This window comes from Camellia sinensis, chromosome 3, assembly GCF_055761805.1.
Source record: "Camellia sinensis isolate YWXY chromosome 3, ASM5576180v1, whole genome shotgun sequence".
Classification (NCBI taxonomy): Eukaryota; Viridiplantae; Streptophyta; class Magnoliopsida; order Ericales; family Theaceae; genus Camellia; species Camellia sinensis.
Genome location: NC_138963.1, coordinates 90,700,681 through 90,723,065, shown reverse-complemented (window position 1 = coordinate 90,723,065; position 22,385 = coordinate 90,700,681). Strand labels below are relative to the sequence as shown.

General features: G+C 33.9%; 1 protein-coding gene across 6 annotated transcripts; it reads left to right on the top strand.

The window, feature by feature from the left end:
* Positions 1-8,060: 8,060 nt before the first annotated feature.
* Positions 8,061-12,472, top strand: LOC114284938 (B3 domain-containing protein Os03g0184500). 6 transcript variants are annotated; one of them, XM_082920348.1, is made up of 8 exons: positions 8,061-8,367; positions 8,469-8,558; positions 9,906-9,937; positions 10,073-10,235; positions 10,366-10,572; positions 11,270-11,360; positions 11,485-11,658; positions 11,910-12,472. In XM_082920348.1, the coding sequence occupies exons 1-8, from the start codon at positions 8,236-8,238 to the stop codon at positions 12,014-12,016; spliced, it is 996 nt and encodes a 331-aa protein (XP_082776474.1). In that variant the 5' UTR covers positions 8,061-8,235; the 3' UTR covers positions 12,017-12,472. The 6 variants fall into 6 exon arrangements, with proteins under 6 accessions (XP_082776474.1, XP_082776475.1, XP_082776479.1 ...); XM_082920349.1 differs by having other exon boundaries at positions 8,075-8,367; positions 10,079-10,235; XM_082920353.1 differs by having other exon boundaries at positions 8,093-8,353; positions 10,079-10,235.
* The last annotated feature ends 9,913 nt before the right edge of the window (positions 12,473-22,385 follow it).

The window sequence follows — 22,385 nt, the reverse complement described above, 5'->3', positions numbered from 1 at the left end:
CAAAGCTTGCGCAATTATAGATTCCAAACATAAGCCTTATCAGCACCTCTTACGATAAGTATATACAACAGAATCCACCATGTGCGCCTCATATGAAGTAATTTAAGATCACTACCTCTTGCGCAATAACCTCTCTAAAGATATTTTGGTGACCAATTTGCGTTCATTCTTAATGCGCCCAACTAGCACAGATGTGCCCAACTAGCGCATTGAATCTTACAAGAAGCAAATTAATATACTACTAGTAAAGCATTTTATCCACAGTCTAATGAGCAAGGTCAATGTCTAAACAACTCAGTTGACCATTTACCAAAGACAACACTTATCATGCCGAATACGCCCACATAGCATACTTTAGGCTCCCACAACAAAGAAAAGATCAAGGAATATAGGTCGTCTGTTTCTCCCAAAGACAATCCGAGGATTCACTCAATAGCTAAGGCTCTGGTTTTTACCGATAGATAAGTCAATGGGTTTGCAATTTTGCATCTAGAATCGTTCTAGGATATTCCTTATGTAAGTCATCGAAGACAAACCGAGAATTTTCCTAAAACAATCCCTAAGGATCGTACATCCGAGCATATAAATTACATCACCCATGTCCATCATATCTAAAATAGAGGACTGCCCACCCTAGGTGGCGACAACCTTATAAATTCCTGGCTCATAATGACTAAGTAAGGAAAAAACTTCTTTTGGACGATTGATCATGCCTCAGTGGTCTTCATCGATCATCATTGGCCTATCATGGCTTGACGAAATCTAAGAACCACTGTTTGGATAACTGCTTTAGGCTGTAAAAGATTTATTGGAACTAGCAACCTTTTTGCGCTCCTAACTTTTCACCATAAAAGCAGAAGGTAAATCCCTACGGATCTACTTATCCAATTCTCTAACGAGAAATCGGGTTACAATGTCCACAAATCAATGTTCTGAACTTATGTCAATCATAGCCTAAGTCGAAATAACCTCACTCTCCAGGAGGAAGTCTTTTCACGGTCTACACTTTTCTCAATGGTGCGACTTTTCGGTATCTAGCGAGCCTTATGCCTCAACAATGACTATCCAAATTACGCATAAATTTAGAACAGTTTTGCGTCACAATGGAAAGTCAACCAAATTATAGAAATGGTTAATCCTCAAAGACTTTGTCTTAAACTATGCAACATTGATCCACTTTCTAAAAACAGGGGACTAGAGCCTTTGGCATTATCCTAGGCTCTTTATCATCTTGCGGAGCAATCATGAATGTTTCCCTCTCAATCACCCAGTGATGACGTGGAAAATTTTCACATTTGCTACCACGCAACTAAGAATGTAGAGTATTCTTCTCTAATGGAGTAATCCATTAGTAGGCACATCGTTCCCACTGTCCCTAGGATATTGGAAATTTCTTTCCATTCTCAACTAGGCTACATAGAGCGTTATGCTTAGAATTCTCTATCTTATAGAGTTTCAAAAACTCTATTCATGTCACCTTTACTAATAAAACTTTATGTGACTTAGTTACACTACCACAAAGCTGCTTACCTATATGCACATGACCCGGAGGGTTTGCATGACCGCATACAATAATGCGCCACACGACCCTTTGTGTTTACAAGACAGCATACGATAATGCGCTATAGAACCCTAGGTCTTAACTTCACAGTCTTATGAGAAGTAAATTAAAGATAAGTTGCTTAATGGTTACAGATCACCCATAGATGGCTCTCCGCTAACCTATTACTCAAAATTAGAGTGTAAAATCTGATATGGAAGGCTCTTAGTTAGGGATATAGGCAACAAACTAGTGCAATTTCCAATTGGGAAACATCTTGCGCCATTATCCACCTAACATTAACAATATTTAATTCCTTATCTCTATTACACCATTGTGTTGTTGAGTACTATGAATAATCAATTTTCTAAGCATCCATCTCTCTTTACAGAGTTTTCTAAAAATTACTCAAATAGATACTCGCCACCTTGGTCAAAACTAAAAGCACGAAAGCTGTTATCTAATTGATCTCAACCTCATATGTGCAATGTCAAAAATCATCTCAAAACTTTTGACTTATGGGAGATCAAATAGTCTTGACTCGGATGTGTATCGTAATCTATAAATGTGTCGAGATGGAGGCGTAGCTATCATACCCTTATACATATCTAGTCACAAATATCGTAGTGGACTAAATGCACCAAAACAAATGACCTTCTACGCCTTTCCTACTTACTTGTGCGCACCCATTGCGAACAAAGTTACACATTCACATGAGAGCAGGATGTCATGTCATAAGCGAGTGGGCCCAAGAAGGCCTACTCAAACCATCGTGTCATCATCTCATTAATGTGATTAAGTATAATAAGCCACTGGTTCATGACCAATGTCATAAACTAATTCTAATCATCTTAATGTGTGAGTTCTCGAAGACAAGTTTTAAAGGTTTAGGCCCAACTAGGTAATGACTCACGACTATTCATATTCACTAGATCATAAAAGGATGTCATGGAGATATCAAGTGCGCCTAAGTCACAAATTTAACTAGTAAGTGCTAATCCCCTGCACCTTCAAGTCAATTTTATTCTCTATACACTTTACTGCATCTAGTTGAAACATGACGATACTCCTCTTGCCATATCTATTTCTCGCTTCATAGTTGCTTGCAATTAATTCTACTATCCACAAGAAAGAGAGAATAAGCTATCAAATATGATAGCTCCAAAGTAACTTAAGCGCAAATTAGGCTAAAGAGTCTAATTCAACACAATGCTCTCACAAGCGATGCGTCAAATTCTTAGAGTCATAACAACCTTGTCGGCCTTGACCTTTTCATCACTATGCCGCAACGTTTGCGCTTAGTGCTAAACGTTATTCAAAAAAAACGTTAGCCTAGCTAAGGAATCATACAAAGAAGCCCCTCCTCATATCTCACACTCAAGTGTGGAAACAGTAAGTGTCCAGACTTAGACAAGTTGGCAATGCTAATAGATTTTGCAGCTTCTAAGGGCTAATCTTTTCACGTAGTATTAATAGATTTTGCAGCCACTAAGCGCTAATCTTTTCACTTAGTGTTAATAGATTTTGCAGCTTCTAAGCGCTAATGTTTTAACTTCACATGATATTTCAACGCACACTATTATAGTGCATGAAATTTTGCTCCATCCACTCCCAATAATTGGGTAGAGAGCAAAACACTACTCATACTGCCTACTCGTCTTACACTTAATGGCTAATTTATTTAAGCTCGCATTCTTGGATGACGTGACTCTTGAATGTTACTTCATCTAATGATGTAACATTATTTACAAGTCAAATTACAAAGTCAATCCGCGCAGCTCAATAGTCAAGATCATATACAGATCTATTGAGGACTTACTAATTTCATAACTCCAAAACTCGCCAACCAAAAACTACATAGCGTGCCGCTAACCATAGCGCACACATTAGTTTTTATTATGCCGAACAAGGTAACAAAACCACGGCGACTTTGAGTCATGTTTCCTTACTTTGGCTCAATTAAGACTTGACCTAAAGTCTCCAAGACTTTTGCTCATCTAAAGAATGAGATTACATTGTTCACATTTGAACATCTTTACTAAGTCTAGGTCAACCAATTAACTTCCATAAGCTAAGTCAATTTAGAGAGAAATTCGCATTGGGATTAATTTGATTAGCATAATATAATGTTGCCGCAAAAATCTAAATTAAATAGTGACAATATTACACAAGTCGCAAGATCGAAAATCTGCTATGCTCGTAATCATCTCTTGCGCTACAGGTGACAATTATCCAAAATTCAATTTAATTTATGCGCAAAATATTAGTTTTCGGGAGTAAATCTACAAAAATTTCTCTCAACCGAACAACCTCCCACTGACTATGGCATGTCAAAAAGCATGATAAATTCAATACAATAGCATCTTCATGTAAATTTACAAACAATTCATGCTATATAATGTGTACATATATATACATGATTAAGAAAACACGAAAATACCCAACTAGGCTCTGATACCAATGTAAATCAGCAGTATAATGCAGCGGAATAAAAATTATGGTCATACCTTTCCTGCATAGTCTGAATAGAAAAGATCTCGTGGGTAAATCACGTGCTTCCTGAATCTGATCAGTCAACCCAGCAGTGGGGTGATATTACAACAGTGAATATCACCCACATAAATCACAGTGCAAACGGCTTTGATCGTTGTTTTTGGGAGAGAGTCAGAATATGGGAAATTTCTGAGTGTTTTAGACTTGACAGGAGGGTCTCAATTTATACATGTATAGGGGGAGAGGAAAAGCCTCCAGCCTTTATGGCTGGTCATTAATGCACCATTAACCTCTGCAATAAAGGCAGGAGTTACAAACCCCATTAATGCAGGAGTTACAAACCGCATTAATGCAGGAGTTACAGTTATAAATTCAAAGCATTGAAATGGTCATGCCACATGGGCGTCCATTTCTAACAACCACAAACGAAGAGAGCACACTCTTTGATTGTACAGTGAACCAAAATAATATTTTGCACTCATAAAATTCAGATTCACATGGATAAAGAATACAAGAAAAGAATGCTTAAGGAATTTGGAATGAATAAAACTGAAATGGGAGCTGCCTTTATATAGACTTGTTGGCACCTGTTCAGTTTAAACTGAAAAGGCATGAAGATGGAACATGACCCTTGGTTCATACCATGAAGAGACACATCCTTGGGTCACACCCTTTATAATGAAGAGGTACCATGAAGGGTTGCATCCTTTCATTCGAATAAAGTCTATTTCCATTCACTTGTAAATTTTTCCCAACAATTTATCTAAACTTGTGATGTGTTTTTTATGAGGCTAGGTATTAGGAAGTATCCGATGAGTGTTGTATCGTGTTGGTGTAACACAACGCCTTAACTTCTTGAAAGTGTTTGTGCTTTTTATAGGAGGCAAGATTCAAATCTGGTGTGATATATTGTTGATTGTTCTCCAATTAGATATGAACTGAATAATATATGTAACACCTAAAGATATATAAGATCTATGATTAGAGTATGAGATTAATTATATATTGTGAGCAATTCAATTTATAGAAATAGACTCCAAAATGAGCCTGGCAAGCCGCACAACAACCTCTCCAATTCCCATTATATGTTACTATTTTTTTTTTCTTGTTTTTTAAACTAATGTTACTACTTATTTTTTGATGCGAATCATGCAATTTACTTTTAGTTTTCTCAATGTATAGTTTGGTCTTCATTCTTAAAATAGGTGAACTATGTTTCACGATTTGATTCGTGATTTTATGGGAATAGAGCTGCAGTAGACCTATTATGAAGGCTCATTGGAGTTTATCCCGGGTCTATTTTGATGATCCAAACTATTCATATTATAGAGTTCGTCGAATATATCATCCTTGCAAAAAATTAAGTTAATCGGATATTTGTAACCTATGATCAAGACCTAATTGCTTTTAAAAAAATTATTAAAACCGTATTAACCGTTAATTTTTTAAAAACCAAATGTGCTTTTGTTATAGGGCTACTTATATCCAATTAAACTCCCACGAGCCCTCACTTTGGGCACAGCAGCATCCATTTGTTTTGATTTATAGTCATGGTTTCGATTTAGAATCAAATTGAACCGTTTAGACATATACATATTACTATTTATAGTAGACACTTGACAAACCTTGTCTCATTTATATTCATAAGTTGTTGACACTATGTTATTGTTAGTGTCCGCTATATAATAATTGAAATTGTTCTAAACAATTTTGTATGTAAAATGGTGACATATTACTCAATATTTGAGTAAATTTTAATTATGTTGAGAATAATAACAAGGTTTATAAAAATTGTAATTCAAAATCAAACACAATTTGCATTTTCTTAGTTCCATTTAAATTTGATTTCAATTTTTTTATTTGATTTTAAAATACTTCAAATTTTGATAAAATCAAGCCAAATTGAACCAAACATCAATAAAAACATAACATAAATACAAAACAACGCTCAAATTTAAAAAATGTTAAGAACCCCAAATGTTTTATCAAATGTTCTATCAAATGTCTTAGAGCATCTCCAACGGTTTGCCATTGGAGCTGCCATTGCTGTAATATAACAGTTGTGTTGAAAAATAATGCTCCAATGGTTTCCCTCCTTCCCTCCTTCCCTTAAACCTAGCAACTGTTTCACCAATTTTATTTTATTTTTTTATCAAAATTCACCCAAAAAAAAAATTCAATAATTTCAACAATTTCATTCTAGCTCAACAAGCAATTTCATAACTTCAAATCTCAGAATATGAACAAAATTGAAAATAATAAATACCTAGTTCTGGTAGTTCAAAGTAGATTTGGTGGTGAGTCACAGCGTCGAAGGAAGCGGTGAACATATCGCTAGCGGTGCGAGCAGATCTGGTGGTCCTTGGTTCAGAATCAGCGATCGTCTTTTCGATCTTGTCCAATGTCGCCAATCTATTCTAGGAGAGAAAAAGAGAGAGAAAGAGAGAGGTGAGGGTAGACGACAGCGATTGACAGTGCTAGAGAGTAGAGAGAGAAGTGAGAGGGAGATCGAGATAGAGTGAGAGAGAGAAGTGAGATGGAAGGGAGACAGAGTGAGAGAGAGGGAGAGGGATAGAGTGAGAGGGAGAGAGAGAGGAAAGGTTGGCCTTCGGTGATTGAGGGTACATACTGTCGCTAATCGAAGAGAGAGAGAAGAGAGTAAGAGTTAGAGGGATAGAGTGAGAGTGTGAGTGAAAGGGAGAGTGAGGAAAGGTTGGTCTTCGGCGATTAGGGGTAGACACCGTCGCCGATCGAAGAGAGATAGAGGGAGACTAAGAGGAAAAGGGAGGAGGAAATGGAGAGAGAGAGGGAGAGAGAGAGAGGAGAGTCAAGATGATTTTGGATCATTTATCTCAACCGTTGGAAATGGTTAAGATAGACGGTGGTGATCTATCTTGGAAAGGCAAAAGAGTAGTTGTGCTCTTTTTGCTTGAAAAAAAATATGTTTAAAATTAGTAACAAACAACAGCTATAAATGTATCAATTTTTCAATTTTTTTTTCATTTTTCATATTTGTCTAGTCTGGAATAATGTAAATATATAAAAAAATTTAGAAACAATTAAAAAAAAATCATTAAAAAACTTATATCCAAACAACACCTACAAACTTGAAAGAAAAGTTAGTTGAGATTTTTCAAAATAACATGTGATCATTGAAGCACAATTGCTATAATTTGGCAAAATAATACTATTCATTGCTAAATTATAACAAAGGCAATGCTATTTTAGCAAACACTATTGGAGATGCTCTCATAATTGTGGGACTCACATTATGTGGGTCTCATGTGAATCTCACGCCCATGTAAAATATTTAATAAAATATTTGATAAACCATTTAGGCAGTGTCCGGTAACGTTTACGTTTTTTTTGTTTATGTTTACAAAATTTTTATAAATTGATTTTTTGCTTATTTTTAGAATAACATAAATTAAAAATGTGTTTGGTTTGAAAAAAAATGTTTGAAAATTTTTAAAAACATAAACTAAAAAATATATTTGTTCACACCTAAAATATTTATATTTATTTTTTATTATTTATGACAATGGGATCATACATATTATAATTGAAAAAAAAAATTAATTGGGAAAAAAAATTATTTGAAAAAAAAAATTAGTCAAATTTTTAAACTTCTGTTTAAAACCCAATATAAACTTATTTTTTGAGTTTATATTTTTTTTTAAAATTTATAAACTAAGACAACTATTTTTAAATTAAAAAAATTATCAAATAAATTTTTATAATATCTTTTAAAAATTTTATAAATATAAACTGGAAACTAGAAACGAAATAATTTTTAAAATTGAACCGTTTGGATCTCTAACATAGCATGTCAAATTTAGGCTTGATTTGGGGTACACTAAATAATACAAAAAGTCAAAAAGTCATTATCCTATTTAAGTCACATCATCTTATTTAAATCACATCACCTCTCTAACACACCACATCAAACCCAACCCAAACCCAATCTATATAAGTCAATAAGTCAAAAAGTACACTTTTTTACAACATCCCAAACCAACCATAAGTTGTTTAAATTATGACGGCAGCCCGGGTTGGCTTGTCCTCTGCCTAGGTTGGCTTGGCTACTACTACTCTTTCGTGTTTTTGTCGTGTATGATTGTACGCGTATATGATTGTATCTATACACATACAAATACGCCGCAAGTTTAAACTGAGAGAGAGAGAGAGAGAGTCAGGTACCCATGGAAGCCGAGCAGGTGAAGGTGAAATTCAAGCGACAAGAGGAGACCCAACTTTGTGTTGACGACGAAGAAGAAGATGATCAAGAAGAGTTCATCGCTCGTCCTCGCTATTTTCTCTGTATTTCAAACCCGGTTGATTGATCTCCCATCGTTTCTCTTTCTTTCCATATGCATACATATATGGGTATGTCTCTGTCTTTGTTCTGATCATTCAGAATCTGCTATTTTTTCAGTGGCAGATTAAGCAGAGGAGGTCATCACTCAAGACCGTGAAAAAACCGGCCCCATCAACCCCTTCGAGTCTCCAATCTAAGGCCAAACAAGTGAGAATTGTTCTTCTCTTTTATCTACTGATCCATTTGGGAAAATTAGGATTGTAGTTTTTAATCTGAGATTATTGATTTGTTTTTAATCAAAGTCCCTTTCTCAATCAATATCTTTGCTCTCTGTTCTATCTTTTTCCTCTTCTCAAAGCAGACAGAAGCTTGCACATGCCCCTTTTTTCCTTCATTTTTGGGTTTTTTGTTTTTTAATCTTTTAATTTCTGCCTTTTTGCTTTATATTCCCATGGTTGTTTTGTGTTTATATGTGTACATATATGATGTGCAATTTTATGGAAACCCTAAAAGTTGAAACCTTGGTATTTTTGTGCATATATAATGTGTACATATAAATCTTGTTGTGTTCGTTCTTGATTCGTTTCAATCTAGTTTAGTTATCCGATCAGATCTTGGCAAAGGTCAATTTAGTTATGTTGTCATCTCTTACATGTTTATTGAGGGGTACCCCATGGATATTGAGGCCTCGTTTGGGAACAGGCTAATTTAGTAACTTTTTGGCTATTTGGCTAAAAAGGTAGGTAAAAAAAACTTGTATGTTTGGGATGACTTTTTGGCTAATTACGAAAAGATGTGCAAAAAGTAGAGAGAAAAGAGAATCTTTGACTTTTTGGTATGGGTTGTTAGCTTTTTGGCTAATTTAGTAACTTTTTGACTAATTGACTAAAATAGCCTCTTGCCAAACGAGGCCTGAATAGCTATATAGGTTAATAAATTGTTGTAGTTGATATATAATCCGTTGCCATGCATTGAGCAGTACGCTGCTCCGGTAAGTTCTGGTTTGGTTATTGATCTGACTATTGGTTAATTAATCCTTTGAAAAGATGATCTTTGTGTGAGATTGGTGTAAGAATATTCCTTAAGTACATAGAAATACAACAACATGAATGCATACATAGGTGCAAACAATATGCACGTGTCTGCTTGCCTCTACACACACAAAGTGAGAGAGAGAGAAGGGAGTTGGGAAGGTGATTACATTTAAATGTGGGACAATCTTGAATTATGAGTTGATTTGAGTGGTGATAGAAGCCTTGTTGAATGGAGAGGGACATTGCCACCTCCAAACAAAAAACACAAAAAAGAAAAAAACTCAATAAAGCACCTTACTGGGAAGAGGATCCATAGAGTCAGAGGACAAACACAGAATATTTTACATATTAAGTGGAAGAGACTATACTTTTCTGTTGGATGCTGCTGTTTCATGTTATCTATAAAATGTGATTGGACGGCTCTACATCGTTCATACTTTCAAGCATGACTAAAATGATTTAGGTGGTGCAAGCAAAGAACTAATGGACTAACAGAAAAATGTTTTGCATTGTTGAACAGGCAATTTCTGATGGTTGCAGAAAATATGCAAGGTAAGTCATTTTATTTGAATGGCTGTTCAGTTCTTTTGTCCTTGTATTTATAATTTTTAGGCAAAAGCAATCCCGTATTTTGGATTATCTTGTTAGTTGTAACAACATTGCTTTGCCTCTATGATCCACTTAAAGCTGTAGAAAGAAGAGGACGAGGATTGAAGACTTGTATAATAATGACGAAGCTAAGTTTTCTGTTATGGAGCGCGCTGAAGAGGTTCTGGCAAATGTAGCAGATGGATTCCCGAGCTTTGTTAAGTGTATGCTTCCCTCAAATGTTACCCATGGATTTTGGCTGGTAAGCCCGAATTATTTTTTATTTTATTTATTATTTATTTTTTTTTTTGTATTTCTACTTTTTTCTGCTCTAAAGATAGATGTTATTTGGAGTGTGAGACAGAGTATTCTGCTAACTTCTTTCACGGCAGATTCTTCCTAAAAAATTCTGCAATTTGCATTTGCCAATGCATGATACCACAGTCATTTTGGCGGATGAATGTGGGAAAGAGTATGAAGCAAATTATTTAGTGGAAAGGCACGGACTCAGCGCTGGATGGAGAGCTTTCTCCCTAGCGCATAGACTACTTAAAGGTGATCGTTTGGTCTTCCATTTGATCAAACCATGTACATTAAAGGTAATTGTTTGTAGTTTCATTGAATTGAAGTTTTTATGATGGACGGTAGTGTTAAGTAATATCCACTTGAGTTAATCTTGAAAGCTATGGTTTGTTTTGGAGACAAAATTTGTAGCAGTTGTCATGGAAAGTTTAGAAATAAAAATGCCGGTGAAACAACTAGTTCAACAGATCCTTATTTTAGATTAAAAATTTGTTAAGGGAAATTTTCAGACTTAAAATGACATGATAATTATAAACCATTGATTTTGGATTTTGGATTTTGATGATGTGTTGCAACCTTATCAACTGAAATGGAGAGAATCAGAATCAAAATGAAAAACCATCATTCTTCAAAAAACAAAAATAGTGGCCAAAAAGGGTCGGTGATCATTTAATTAGAATATTTTTCTTGGCAAGGATTCCGGCAATGATATATTGAGCAGTGGTATACAAACAGAAAAATATACAGAGTTATTATACAAAATTATGTGGCAGATTGTGGTCTTAAAAACACAATGCCCACCATTTTGAGTATATTTTACAAGTATGCTATTGTTACATCGTGTCATTAGTAAATTCTGTTGGTTTAGCATTTTCCTTGTTGAAATGCCATTACACTTTTCTCCATTTGCAGGGAAAGTCGGGTATTATTTCCTGCTAGCTTACTGCATGAAGTTGTTCTAATTGTCTGCCTGTTATTTTCCCCTCCCCCTAGGTGAACATAGTAAGAGTATATGGTTTAGATGAAGTAGATGCAGCTCTTTGCATCATGAATTTAGTTTCTCATGCAACAAGAACATACTCTGGTAATTTTTTCTTTTTCTTTTTTCATTATCTTTGTTCTTTTCTTGTAAAAGATCCCCTTGAAATTTATTTTTTTCTATTCTCATTATTTTTCTTAAATTTGGAACTTGGAAAAACATGATGCAGATAAGAATATCAGGACTCAGAAAAAGGCAAAGAAGTGTGTGAAGTCTCATCTGCTAGATATTCCTCAAAAGAATATTAAAAAAAATGGTTTTGCTGTACTACATTCTAACCAAGGGCTTGTAGCAGATAAATCCAAAACTTACAGCAACAGTTTTGGCTCTGAATTTTTGGAAGGTATATGATTTTACAGTTTTGCCAGGGAACAAGAATTCAGACACATTAATAGACCAAGAAGATTCAACTCTTGTATGGTTGGGGCTACACTTTGAATGAATTTGGACCATATGCTATTTTTCTTGGTCTTTTTGTGTGTCTAAATTCATGGTCTTTAGCATTGCTGAAGATTTTAGGATCTGTTACTTTTTTAAAGAAAAAGTGAAAATTAAGAATTTACTGTATCTCTATGAACGGTTTGATCTATGTAGGCTCTGAAATTTCCAGCCATCAAGCCAACAAGTACTCAAGCTGCAGTCAAAATCCAATTCTGCATGACCATCCTCTCAAGGGCATCAATTGTAGGTTCACAGCCTGAAAATTTTCATAGTTTGTTGAAAGTTGATGCCATTGGAGCTTGCAAGCCTATAAATTTCTCTTATCTTGAAGTTGAAGACATGACTTGAAATTTTTTGAGAAGATGAGAATTCTTAATGGGAAGTATTACACAGCAATTTGAGCAATGAAAGGTAAACACCAATGGTGCATGATCATAGGTTTTTTTGAACTGGCCATACCGTGTGGAGTAAGTACAGTAATATTGTGGGAATATAGTGTCATTGAACTAAAATGTATTAAAAAGTTGTACTACAGTACTATAATTTTTTTTATCCGTCTGTGTCTGCAATAGTGTAGTAATTCTTGAACAAATTGACATGGTAGTTAGTGGAAGAAAAAATCTCTAGAGCTGCACTACCTTTTCTATCCAAATTTTAGATTTGTTTGTTTTAGATTAGTGATTGTTGAAATGAAATGAAGATACTATTTTGCTGAAGAGGATTTGTACTACAGTACTCTAGTAACGTTGTCAAATCTACCGTTCAAAATAAAAAATTTATGTAATTGTTGCAGTTACATTATGTGCACACGCAATATGGCACTAATTCTAGTATATGTGTGTGTGTGTGTGCACGCATGCGCGTGTGCATATATTCAATTAAGATTATCAAGCATGATGATTTTGCGAACCTGAGTGAATTTTGGTTGAAAGAGCAGTGTGGAATTGTTCTCCTCAAATTTTCGCAGTGAGCTGTCCCCTCTCTATGAAATCATTCAATCACCTTCCATATAATTCTATCATTTTTTGCGCACACAGTATTAACTTCTTCTATTTTGAATGAATATGAATTTGCTTTCATCAAAATTGATATGAAATTTGGTTTTAGTTGGACGTGATTTGACTCAGAAATCAAATGCCAAATAGGGGATGATTTGGTGCAGGTTTCTGAAATAATTTGGGGAAACAATTTCATGCTGTTGCAATGTCAATTCGGGGGTTGTTTGGCATCTTCTATTTTAGTATATTTTTTTATTTTATTTGAGTTACATCATCTCTTATTTGAGTCATATTATCTCTTTATCACATTTTATATATTTTTATAAAAAATTAAAAAGTATATATCATCCCAAATAACCCTTTAACTTTTGCTAATTTGCCAGTTTTTTATCTCTTCTTTCTTGGATACTACATTATGGGTTGGTTTGGGAAGTGGGTGGGCTTTTTGACTTTTTGGCGTTTTTGACTATTTTAGCCTGGGTTAAAAAGCTTGGTTTGGGAAGGATTTTTTGACTTTTTTGACTTTTTTTGTGAGAGAAGAATATAATGATTATGAGTTGGATGTGATGTTTTGTTTGTTATGGCTAAAATAGCTTATTTTGTTTTTTGTGACTAAAATAATCAAAAAAAGGCCACAAAATTCCTTCCCAAACGGTGCCTATGTTCTTTTTTTATTCATTGAGTTGGGTGAATATTAAAATTGGCCCGTTAAGATTGCAACAACCAGAGTGCAGTGTTCTCTCTCTCTCTCCCAATTTTTCTTCATTTCTGCCAACTCTTCTTGTTACCATCTTCAAAAATCTTGTTGATAGTCAGCCTCTAGAAGCTTTGCAAGTTGGCTCGACAATCAATCATTTGGGATGTTTAGTTTACCATTAATGATTTCATAGTGTAAATTTGTTTGGGAGTTACAATTGTAAAAGATTATAGATTTTTTTTTTATTTTATTAAAACAATAAAATTAATGTCCCAAATTCTATTTTTATAAATAATTTGACATGTTTAAATTTTTTTTTGTATATTTGTGATTGAAAATATATAAAAATAATATCCTATGTAAAAGTTTATTTTTGATAGGCTATGAAAACTAAATTTTTTACAATAAAGCCATTAATAATGACTTGTCAAATGAGCTTCCGGATGATACTCCTGATTATGCTATTGTGAACTAGGGTTGGTATACTAAAGTCAAAGGAAATAGGGCACTATCTTCATCAAAACCAGTGCAAAAAAGCAATGTCCTGTACGTGCATTTTAAGACAATTTTATCAAAGCCAAGTGGGCAACACGTAAGAGTGTAAGCCTCCGTTTGGGAAGTGGGTTGGCTTTTTAGTTTTTTGACTTTTTTGATTATTTTAGTCTGAGTTAAAAAGTTTGGTTTGGGAAGGGCTTTTTGACTTTTTAATTTTTTTAACTTTTTTTGTGAGAGAATAATGTAATGATTATGGGTTAGATGTGATGTTTTGTTTTTTGTGGCTAAAATAGCCTATTTTGTCTTTTGTGGCTAAAATAGCCAAAAAAGCCCACTTTAGTTCTTTCCAAACGGACCCTAAAAATAGTTTGTAGTCCTTAGGCAGTTCGAAGTTTACCTGTAATTTGAGATGGGTCGGGTCAGTTTAGGCTTGTTTGGGCTCGAGTCTTTAGGCTTGGGCCATCATTTTAAAGTCTGATCCATCGATCTGCTTATGGCCCATTCAAAGTCTGGTCCGCCTAAGGCCTACTATCTTTTTTAATGAAAAATAATAAAATTTTGGTAAAACAAATTAAAAAAATAAAAAAATAATAATCAGGCCCGCGCCAAGGCTCAAATACCCTTGGGCCTAGGATTGGGACTAGGCTTATTTTTTTGACCCATGGATCGGACCGACCCTGAATTTTGGCGAGAGCCCGCGAGACCCGACATAGGTCACGCCCGGCCAAAACTCGTGTGGGCCGGGCCAAGCCAGATTTACACCTCTTCCAACATGCATTCAAATATCCATGCTTGAAATAAAACTAAGCATTGGTAAAGGCAAATTTGGTATTTTCAAATATGCAAAAGCTGACATAAGCAAAATCATCTCTACATATATTTGAAATTATTATAAGTTACTGTATTACCTTATTTAAGCCAAAATAATCTTACAAAAATAACAATTTTACCCCTAAATTCAGTTTTATTTAAAACCAAACTCTTTGGTCTCACTTAGAAGAGAGCAGGGTAGCCCTGAGTTTTCGGAGGCCTAAGGCGAAATAATTTTTCGGGGCCTTTTTAGATATTTAAAAAAATCACTATGTTTAGTTTAGAGTTTTTAAAAATAATTGTTTCAGTTTGCAATTCATATTTTTTTTTTATATCTTTTTGTATTTGGTAACTTTTTTAAAAAAAAAAAACACAAATATTATAGTTTTTAAGCGTTTCTAAATTAGATGTATTTACAAAATAAATAAATAAAAATTGTGCGAAATATTTTTTCAAAAAATACTAAAAAACACATAATTGGGCCATAAAGAGAAAAAAAAATAGGCCATACAAAATTAGGCTAACAACTAATACATATACATATTTTTTTTATTTTTTTAATTGGACTAACAACTAATACTTATAAATATTTTTTAATTGGGCCTTTTATCAATTGGGCCAAATAGATTTTTTGAAGCCCCTTTAAAATGGCCTAAATTAATTAAATAAAATTGAGTCATTTAAATTTTTAATATACTACAAGAGTAATAAATTTATGGCCTTTTTTAAGCCTAATTTTTGGGGCCCTAGACACAAGCCTCACCAGCCTTAGCCCAGGGCCGGCCCTGGAAGAGAGGAAGGGAAGAAGGTCTAGTTGAACCTAGCAATATTTTTAAAAGCATTGACCTATTTTACTTAGAAATATCGATTAAGAGTTAATCGGGCTTACTTAGGCAACAAGTAGGCCCAAAAGTATGGAAACTTGCACCTCTGCATGCATTGGCATGTGTCCCTAAGCTGGGCATGTGCGCCCCCGTACATGCCTTGTGTGCTCGCACAAACCTAGTGTGCCCTTACAATGCCCTGACAGTCTAAAGTTGTATTTCGCTGTGGACTGTAGCTACATTTGGATGGGAGGCATAAGAAGAAAGCGATGGGGCACCCCTAGCAGCTCCGTGCTTGGCCCCTAATAAGCTCCTCTTTGCCTATAGATACCACTCGTCTCTCCCCCTTTGAAAGGACAAAGTCTTAGAACAATTCTTGAGTTTTTTAAGTGAGACAGAAGTGCAAACCTTGAACCACACCCCTCAAATCCAAAATTATCCAACGCTAACAGTAGCTTTACAATTGAAAGTAGATTTAAGGTTTAATGCAAAGTTGATCAAAACTCTTGCTAAAACCTAAGAGAAGCTTGAAAGCTAGTTTTCTCATCTTTTTGATTGTGCTCTTCGGTTTGTTTCAAACCAACAACTAAGTTTCTATTTTTCTTTGATTTCATAATGTTTTAATCATGTTTTCATTGTTTGATAACAATTAGGGTGTTGTTTTAGCATAAATCATAATGTAGGTTGGTTTAATCATCATGTAAGCATGCATTAACACTGTGTTTGGAAACTTAGGAGAGAAAAAAAAAGAAATGATTACTTAAGTTATAAGAGAAAAGAAAAGAAATGATTGTGATTTCTCTCCTTTTTGTTTGGATAAGGAATAAATAAAAGAAAAGAAATGATTGTAATTTCTCTCATTCTTGTTTGGTTAGATTTCATTAAGAGAAAAGAAAAGAAAAGAAATTATTTTATGTTATATTACTAAAATAACCTTTTTATATTTTCAATCATTTTATTTCTTTTATTTTTATAGGGACAAAATTGGTATTATGAAAATAGTAGTTTCTTTTCTCTCACAATCTCTCCACTTTTGGGAAGATTGAAAATGAGGCTCATAAGAGAAATGAGTTTCTCTCTATTTCTCTCTATTTCTTCCCATTTCTCTCCACTTAAGTTATCCAAACAAGTATGAGAAATACATATCTCTCCATTTCTTTTTCTTTTCTCTCCAAATCACTCAATCCAAACATAGCATAAGTCCGGTTTAATCATCATGCAATGTTTAGCATGTTTAGATTTGTTTTGTGTTAGTTGTTTTGTTTGCGTTAAATCATGGTTAGTAGTCTTAAACTGACTTAGCTTTGCATTGTTGTATGTTCAATTGCATGTTTGGGATCATATGTATTATTTAATTCAAATTTCGCATCTTGTTGCTTTGCGTGGAATCCGGGTAAGTTTCCTTATTCTTTATAACATGTTGCTTGTTGGGTGAATTGTTCTTTAAATAATGCAAGTTAGGTGTTTTTGGTAATCAATTGTGTCTTTTGAATATGTTTTTATGAATATTTCTTAGTTTGGGTTATGTTTAAGACTATAAATTAAAAATTGACTTCTTGACGGAAAATCATATAGTTTTTGTGGAAGATATATAGTTATATTCGTTTAATCTAAGTTAAGTGATATTTATTCATTCCATCACCTAGTTGTTAGGTTAGTGAAGGATTAAGGTTAATAATCAAGTTCATAGAATTATTTTATCATGTAATCTCATAACATAAAAGGTTAGTAGAGGCCAATCACTTGACTGGGCGAGACAGGGTGCATCAATTAATGACCTTCGCCTCTTGAACCAAAATTCTCGAATTAAGAGTTTGGTTGTGACGGATTAGTGTTTGTACTTAGTTTTCAAAGTTAAGGTTTCTTAGTTTCACATAAAAATTAAGTAACAACTCTTTCGATGTGGGATAATGAGTTCGTACAACATAGTGCGAAAACACACCTGATACCCTGTAAGTACCTCATTTTGATTAACCCTAAGACTCCAGGCGCTTATAGGCATCCTTGATAATGAAATGGTAATATCTCCACCATTGGGATGTTGGAAATTGCTTAAAAGTTGCTGGCACACCCTATTTCAGCCAAAAAATGACTTTTTGCAAAAATGACCAAAATATTTTTGAACCCGTTTTTCAGCCAAAAACCAATTTCTCGACCCGAGAGATAAGGAAATCTTTATTGCACTTAGATTGATGATATTTTCCAAAATTATTGATCAGTTTTATCAAAAATATTGATCTAAAAATAATTTGAGCTTACTTGGGCCATAAGTAAGTAAAAGTCATGCAAAGCCGCACCCAGCCATGAAAATTCATACTTAACCTGCAAAGTTGACACTTGGACCCTTGGCCGCATGTGCGGCCACACTTCGTATGCGCGGCCGCATTTCCCCCGACAAACAGGAATGAAAATCCGTCGTTAAAGGGAGGCACTAGGGAGAAAGCGATGCTCAACTCTAGTAGTCTCTTTTGGCTTCCTTTCCATGCTAGGACTACTTATAAAAGCACCCATTTCCCCTCTTTTGCAAGGGGTTAGAAAATTGTAAACCTTTGAGAGCATTTGAGAATTTATGAAAGAGAAACCTCCCCACTTACCCGTTATTTCCAAAATGCCCACTCTAGCAACAACTAAAAGCAATCAAAATACCTAAGGACTTGGAGACTTCGACTAAATTCATAAACCTAAGCTTGGGGGAGGCCTACAAGTAAGGAAACATAGTTTCTTGCCTTGTTCTTCGCGTGTGTAGACACCCCATTTTGACCGGCCCTAAAACTTGGGTGCTTTCTTTTGATTACCCGATAATAAAAACAAGAATGTGTTTCTCACAAAATTCTCAGTAAGAAAGATGGAATTTATGCTTCATTTCCAAACCTAAGCTTGTTTTGGCCAAATGTTAGAATCCGTTCAAAACTCTCTTTCAAAACTTTCTTTTCGCGCTTTGTCCCAAGTATTTTCGTAGTGTTTTAAGGCTCACTTTTAAACTTCAAAATAAAACATTTTCTTAGGAAATTGAGCAAAGAACAGTGTGAAAATAGGAGGAAAGGACGAGAATTCTGTTGAAAAATTCTGTTTCGAGCAAAATAGTCAGCCACGGCCAACTTTTTAGCCAATTATGCCAAGGTTTTTGGCCGACCAGCCAATAAATTGGCCAGCCGGCTAATTTGCCCAGGAGCAGGACAGTTTCGACAGAAATCTTGTTGAATGCGTGTGGTTCATGCCCATTCCAGCTATTTCTTGATAGATTCATGCAATATATACACATCCACTTCCTCCATTATCCTCCATTAGCCCCCATTGTCAAAAAGGAGATTGTCATCTTCCTAAAAGGTGGCCTCCATTTTCAACCACCCTTGTCATCCCATCATCCATGTCTCTCACCTTGTCTCCCACCTCCTTGACGTAGTAGCCTTCCCTGATTGCTTATAGAGATAGAGAGGATCAGAATGGAAGAAGAATGGAATTGAATTGAGAGAGTAAATTGAGAGTTAGAGAGAAAAATAGAGAAGTTATCAATATTGAGCCAAAACTTCCACACATACTAATATTTCATCTTTCAATATGTCAAACCAAGCTCATAAATTCTGTTATAGCCATATTCTTAAGCCTTGATCAAAAGAAAGTAAGGGTGTGTTTGTTTTAAAAGATTAGGGTGTGGGATTGGACTATTAGTCCTACCGAACTAATAGTCCATTGTTTGTTTCAAAAGTTTTGCTCCGGACTAATAGTTCCCCCGGACTATTAGTCCCATATTTGTCGGACTATCCTATCCCATTGGGGGGGATGGGATAGAAACCATGGGATAACTCATCCCATGGGATTAGACAATGAAATTACATTTTTGCCCTCTAATATTTAATTATGTATTATATTTAGTAAAATTTAAAAAAATTTAAATGTCTCAATTTAAAAATAAAATTATTTTATTTTATTTTATTTTTGTTTTATTTATTTTATTTTTTTAAATATTTTTTATAGATATTTTATTTTAAAATTTTGTTTATATTTTATTTGATTTCATTATTTAAATTTTAATAGATGTTTTATTTTATTTCATTATTTAATTATTATTATTATTTAAAATAAATTTATTTAAAATTTTAATTAAAAAAATAACATATATTTTTATTTATATTTAATTTATTTAATTTTTTAAAAATAAATTTATTTAATTGTGCAAAAAATAAAATAAAATAAATTTTTATTTAATCTAGTTAAAAATAATTAAAATATTAAAGCTATGTTTAATATTGCTATTACTTAGTAAATAATTGAAAAGGATAAAATAGTCATTTGAGTATTTATCTTTTTCCATAATATCCCAAACAAACATTAGATTCACTAAAAATAGTCCAATCTAGACATCTAATCTCATGACTAAATAAACATAGGATACAAATCCAGTCCAACCAAATAGTCTGGAGACAATGTATCCCAGGACTAATAGTCTAATGGATTACAATCCCCCCTTATCCAGTCCGTTCAAACAAACACACCCTAAGTGCTATTGAAGTTGAGAGAAAAACAAAGAGTCGTAACTCTCCCCCCACAAACACTGTTAAATAGCCCCAAAACACCATTTTAACTAGAATTTCGAATTTTCAAATTGAGAATTCAGAATACACTTCCTAAACTTGAGGGTGATTAAAAGGAAGTTTAGAAATCAAATCCTTCCTTGAAAGGTAAAGTTTGTACACTTTCCATTTTCTTTTATTTTCTTACTTTTTCTTTCTTCTATTGCTTTTCTTACTTTGATTTCATATTATAAACCTGTTGTAAGCTAATTAGAAGTGGTTAGTTGAGCCACTTGCATATTTTTCATTTGTTTTTCTAGTGTTTGAACAAAATAAAGTTTTCGGCTTGGCCTAATTGGCCAGCTGGCCAGCCCATTTTTTCCTAGACTGAACCCAGCAGCCTCAGGTGATAAACAAAATAGTCTCCAATGGTCTCCGAGGCCCCCTACAACTTTTGTTTTTGTTTATTTATTTTAGTTTTAGAGAGAGTTGTGAGGATTTAATCTTGTTGTAATATTTTTCCTCTCCCCCTTTATTCAGATTTATAATATTTCAAAGCAATGTAATAATTTCCCATCCCCGCTTCTTTCATTTGCTTTCGATATTCTGTAAATATGTAGTATCTCATGCTTGTCATCATATCCATGCTTTGCATTCATGTTTTATACCATAAGATCCGACTAAATTTTGCATTTGTGGGTTTAATCGTTTATTATGTAATTTTGTGCGCTACCTCATGTCTTCAGATGATTCACATATTATATATTAGAAACCAAATCTTTAGTTGCATTTCATAAGTGAATTGCATTAAGATCTTGTATATAGGATCGTGCATTTGTTTACTAACTTTATTTTTGCACCTATTTACGGGGACATTAGTAAATATGTAAGTTTTTGTGTTTTAGCATCCCGCTTGTGTGTGTTTTTCTATCATGTCGAGCATCCTACCATGTGACTAATTCCTTATTTGATATAACTCTATGCGTGCCAGTGGATAAAGGTTGTGTTATTTAATTTGGAATAAAATTGATTTTCATGATTGCACTATTCAAAACATTTTCAAGATAATGAAATCAAGCTGTTCCAAAATGGATAACACAGTCTATATTTGTTTGCTTCACATAGTAAATTTAGGATTTATTATTAATAATCAGAATATAAACATATAAAGTTAATAAAAATCATATTAGAATTTAGCAAAAGCCAATCTTTTGATGGGGTGAGTGGGGGTGCTCAATCAATGACCTTCCGCTTTCATACCTAAGGTTCTGAGCCAAGCATCCTTGGTTACGACGAACAATGGCCTTGGCACGAGTCACGAGTTTCCTAATTTTTCTAAAACATCAAGCAACGACTCTAAGATCTGATAACGCAATCCATTTCTGACAAATATTTTTTGCAATAAAAATGGATTTTCTATAAAGTTGTCAAATCTAAACTCTCATCTACGTTTCACATTGCACTCGTGAGACTAGATCAAATAAATCGAGGGTCCGAACTGTTTAACGTGCGCGGGTACCCCTCGGGCATGTTACAGCGTGCTCTTCAGTTCTTGAAAACTAGCGAGTAAATCCTTTTTCTTTGTTAATTTCAGTACCTATTTTCTATCTATTTTCAATAGGGTCTTAGCTCATCATCTCGTCAAGTAGTCTCTTTGTTTTTTTTTATTAAATTTCTCATCTCTTGTCGAATGTTTTATTTATTTTTCTTAGTACATCATGTTTAGGACCATGTAATGAGATAATATTCATGCATTAAGTCCGGTTTGAATCATGTAAATATTCTACTTATTTTCTCTTTTTATTTGTTAAATGTTGTTTTGTGCATAACCATCATTTATTAGCCTTGAACTAGACTTAAGATCATATCTTGCATGTATAGTTGTATATTAGGCCATGTTTAATTTAGTATTGAATGTAACACGCTGAAAGTAGGCACCAGATAAGTCTCTTTGTTCTGGTTGTGTTTTTTTGCATTGTCCTTTTGAATAATCCAAGTGTACATGTTTTTCTATGCAAAATTGGTTGTTTTGATTTGTTTTCATGATTATTGCTTGACTTAGTTTATGTATATAATCATATCCTTGAAAAGTTTATTTTGGTAATAAAATCTCTATTTTTGGAAAGGATATGATTTTTGTTACCTAAAAGACAACCTAAGAGGGGGGTGAATTAGGTTTCTATAAACAAAATGCTAATAAATGCCTAATAAAAATTAATCAACAAGAACAACAAATATAGTAAGTATATCAGATAGTTAGAGGAGGTAGATTATGACAGTGAGTATATTTGATA

Bases quoted from the DNA above. Each gene is read 5' to 3' on its own strand.
- LOC114284938 (XM_082920348.1), top strand. From the start codon at position 8,236: ATGGAAGCCGAGCAGGTGAAGGTGAAATTCAAGCGACAAGAGGAGACC. The intron at 9,938-10,072 runs GTAAGTCATTTT...ATCCACTTAAAG, and splicing joins GGTTGCAGAAAATATGCAAG to CTGTAGAAAGAAGAGGACGA. The intron at 10,573-11,269 runs GTAATTGTTTGT...CCCTCCCCCTAG, and splicing joins TCAAACCATGTACATTAAAG to GTGAACATAGTAAGAGTATA.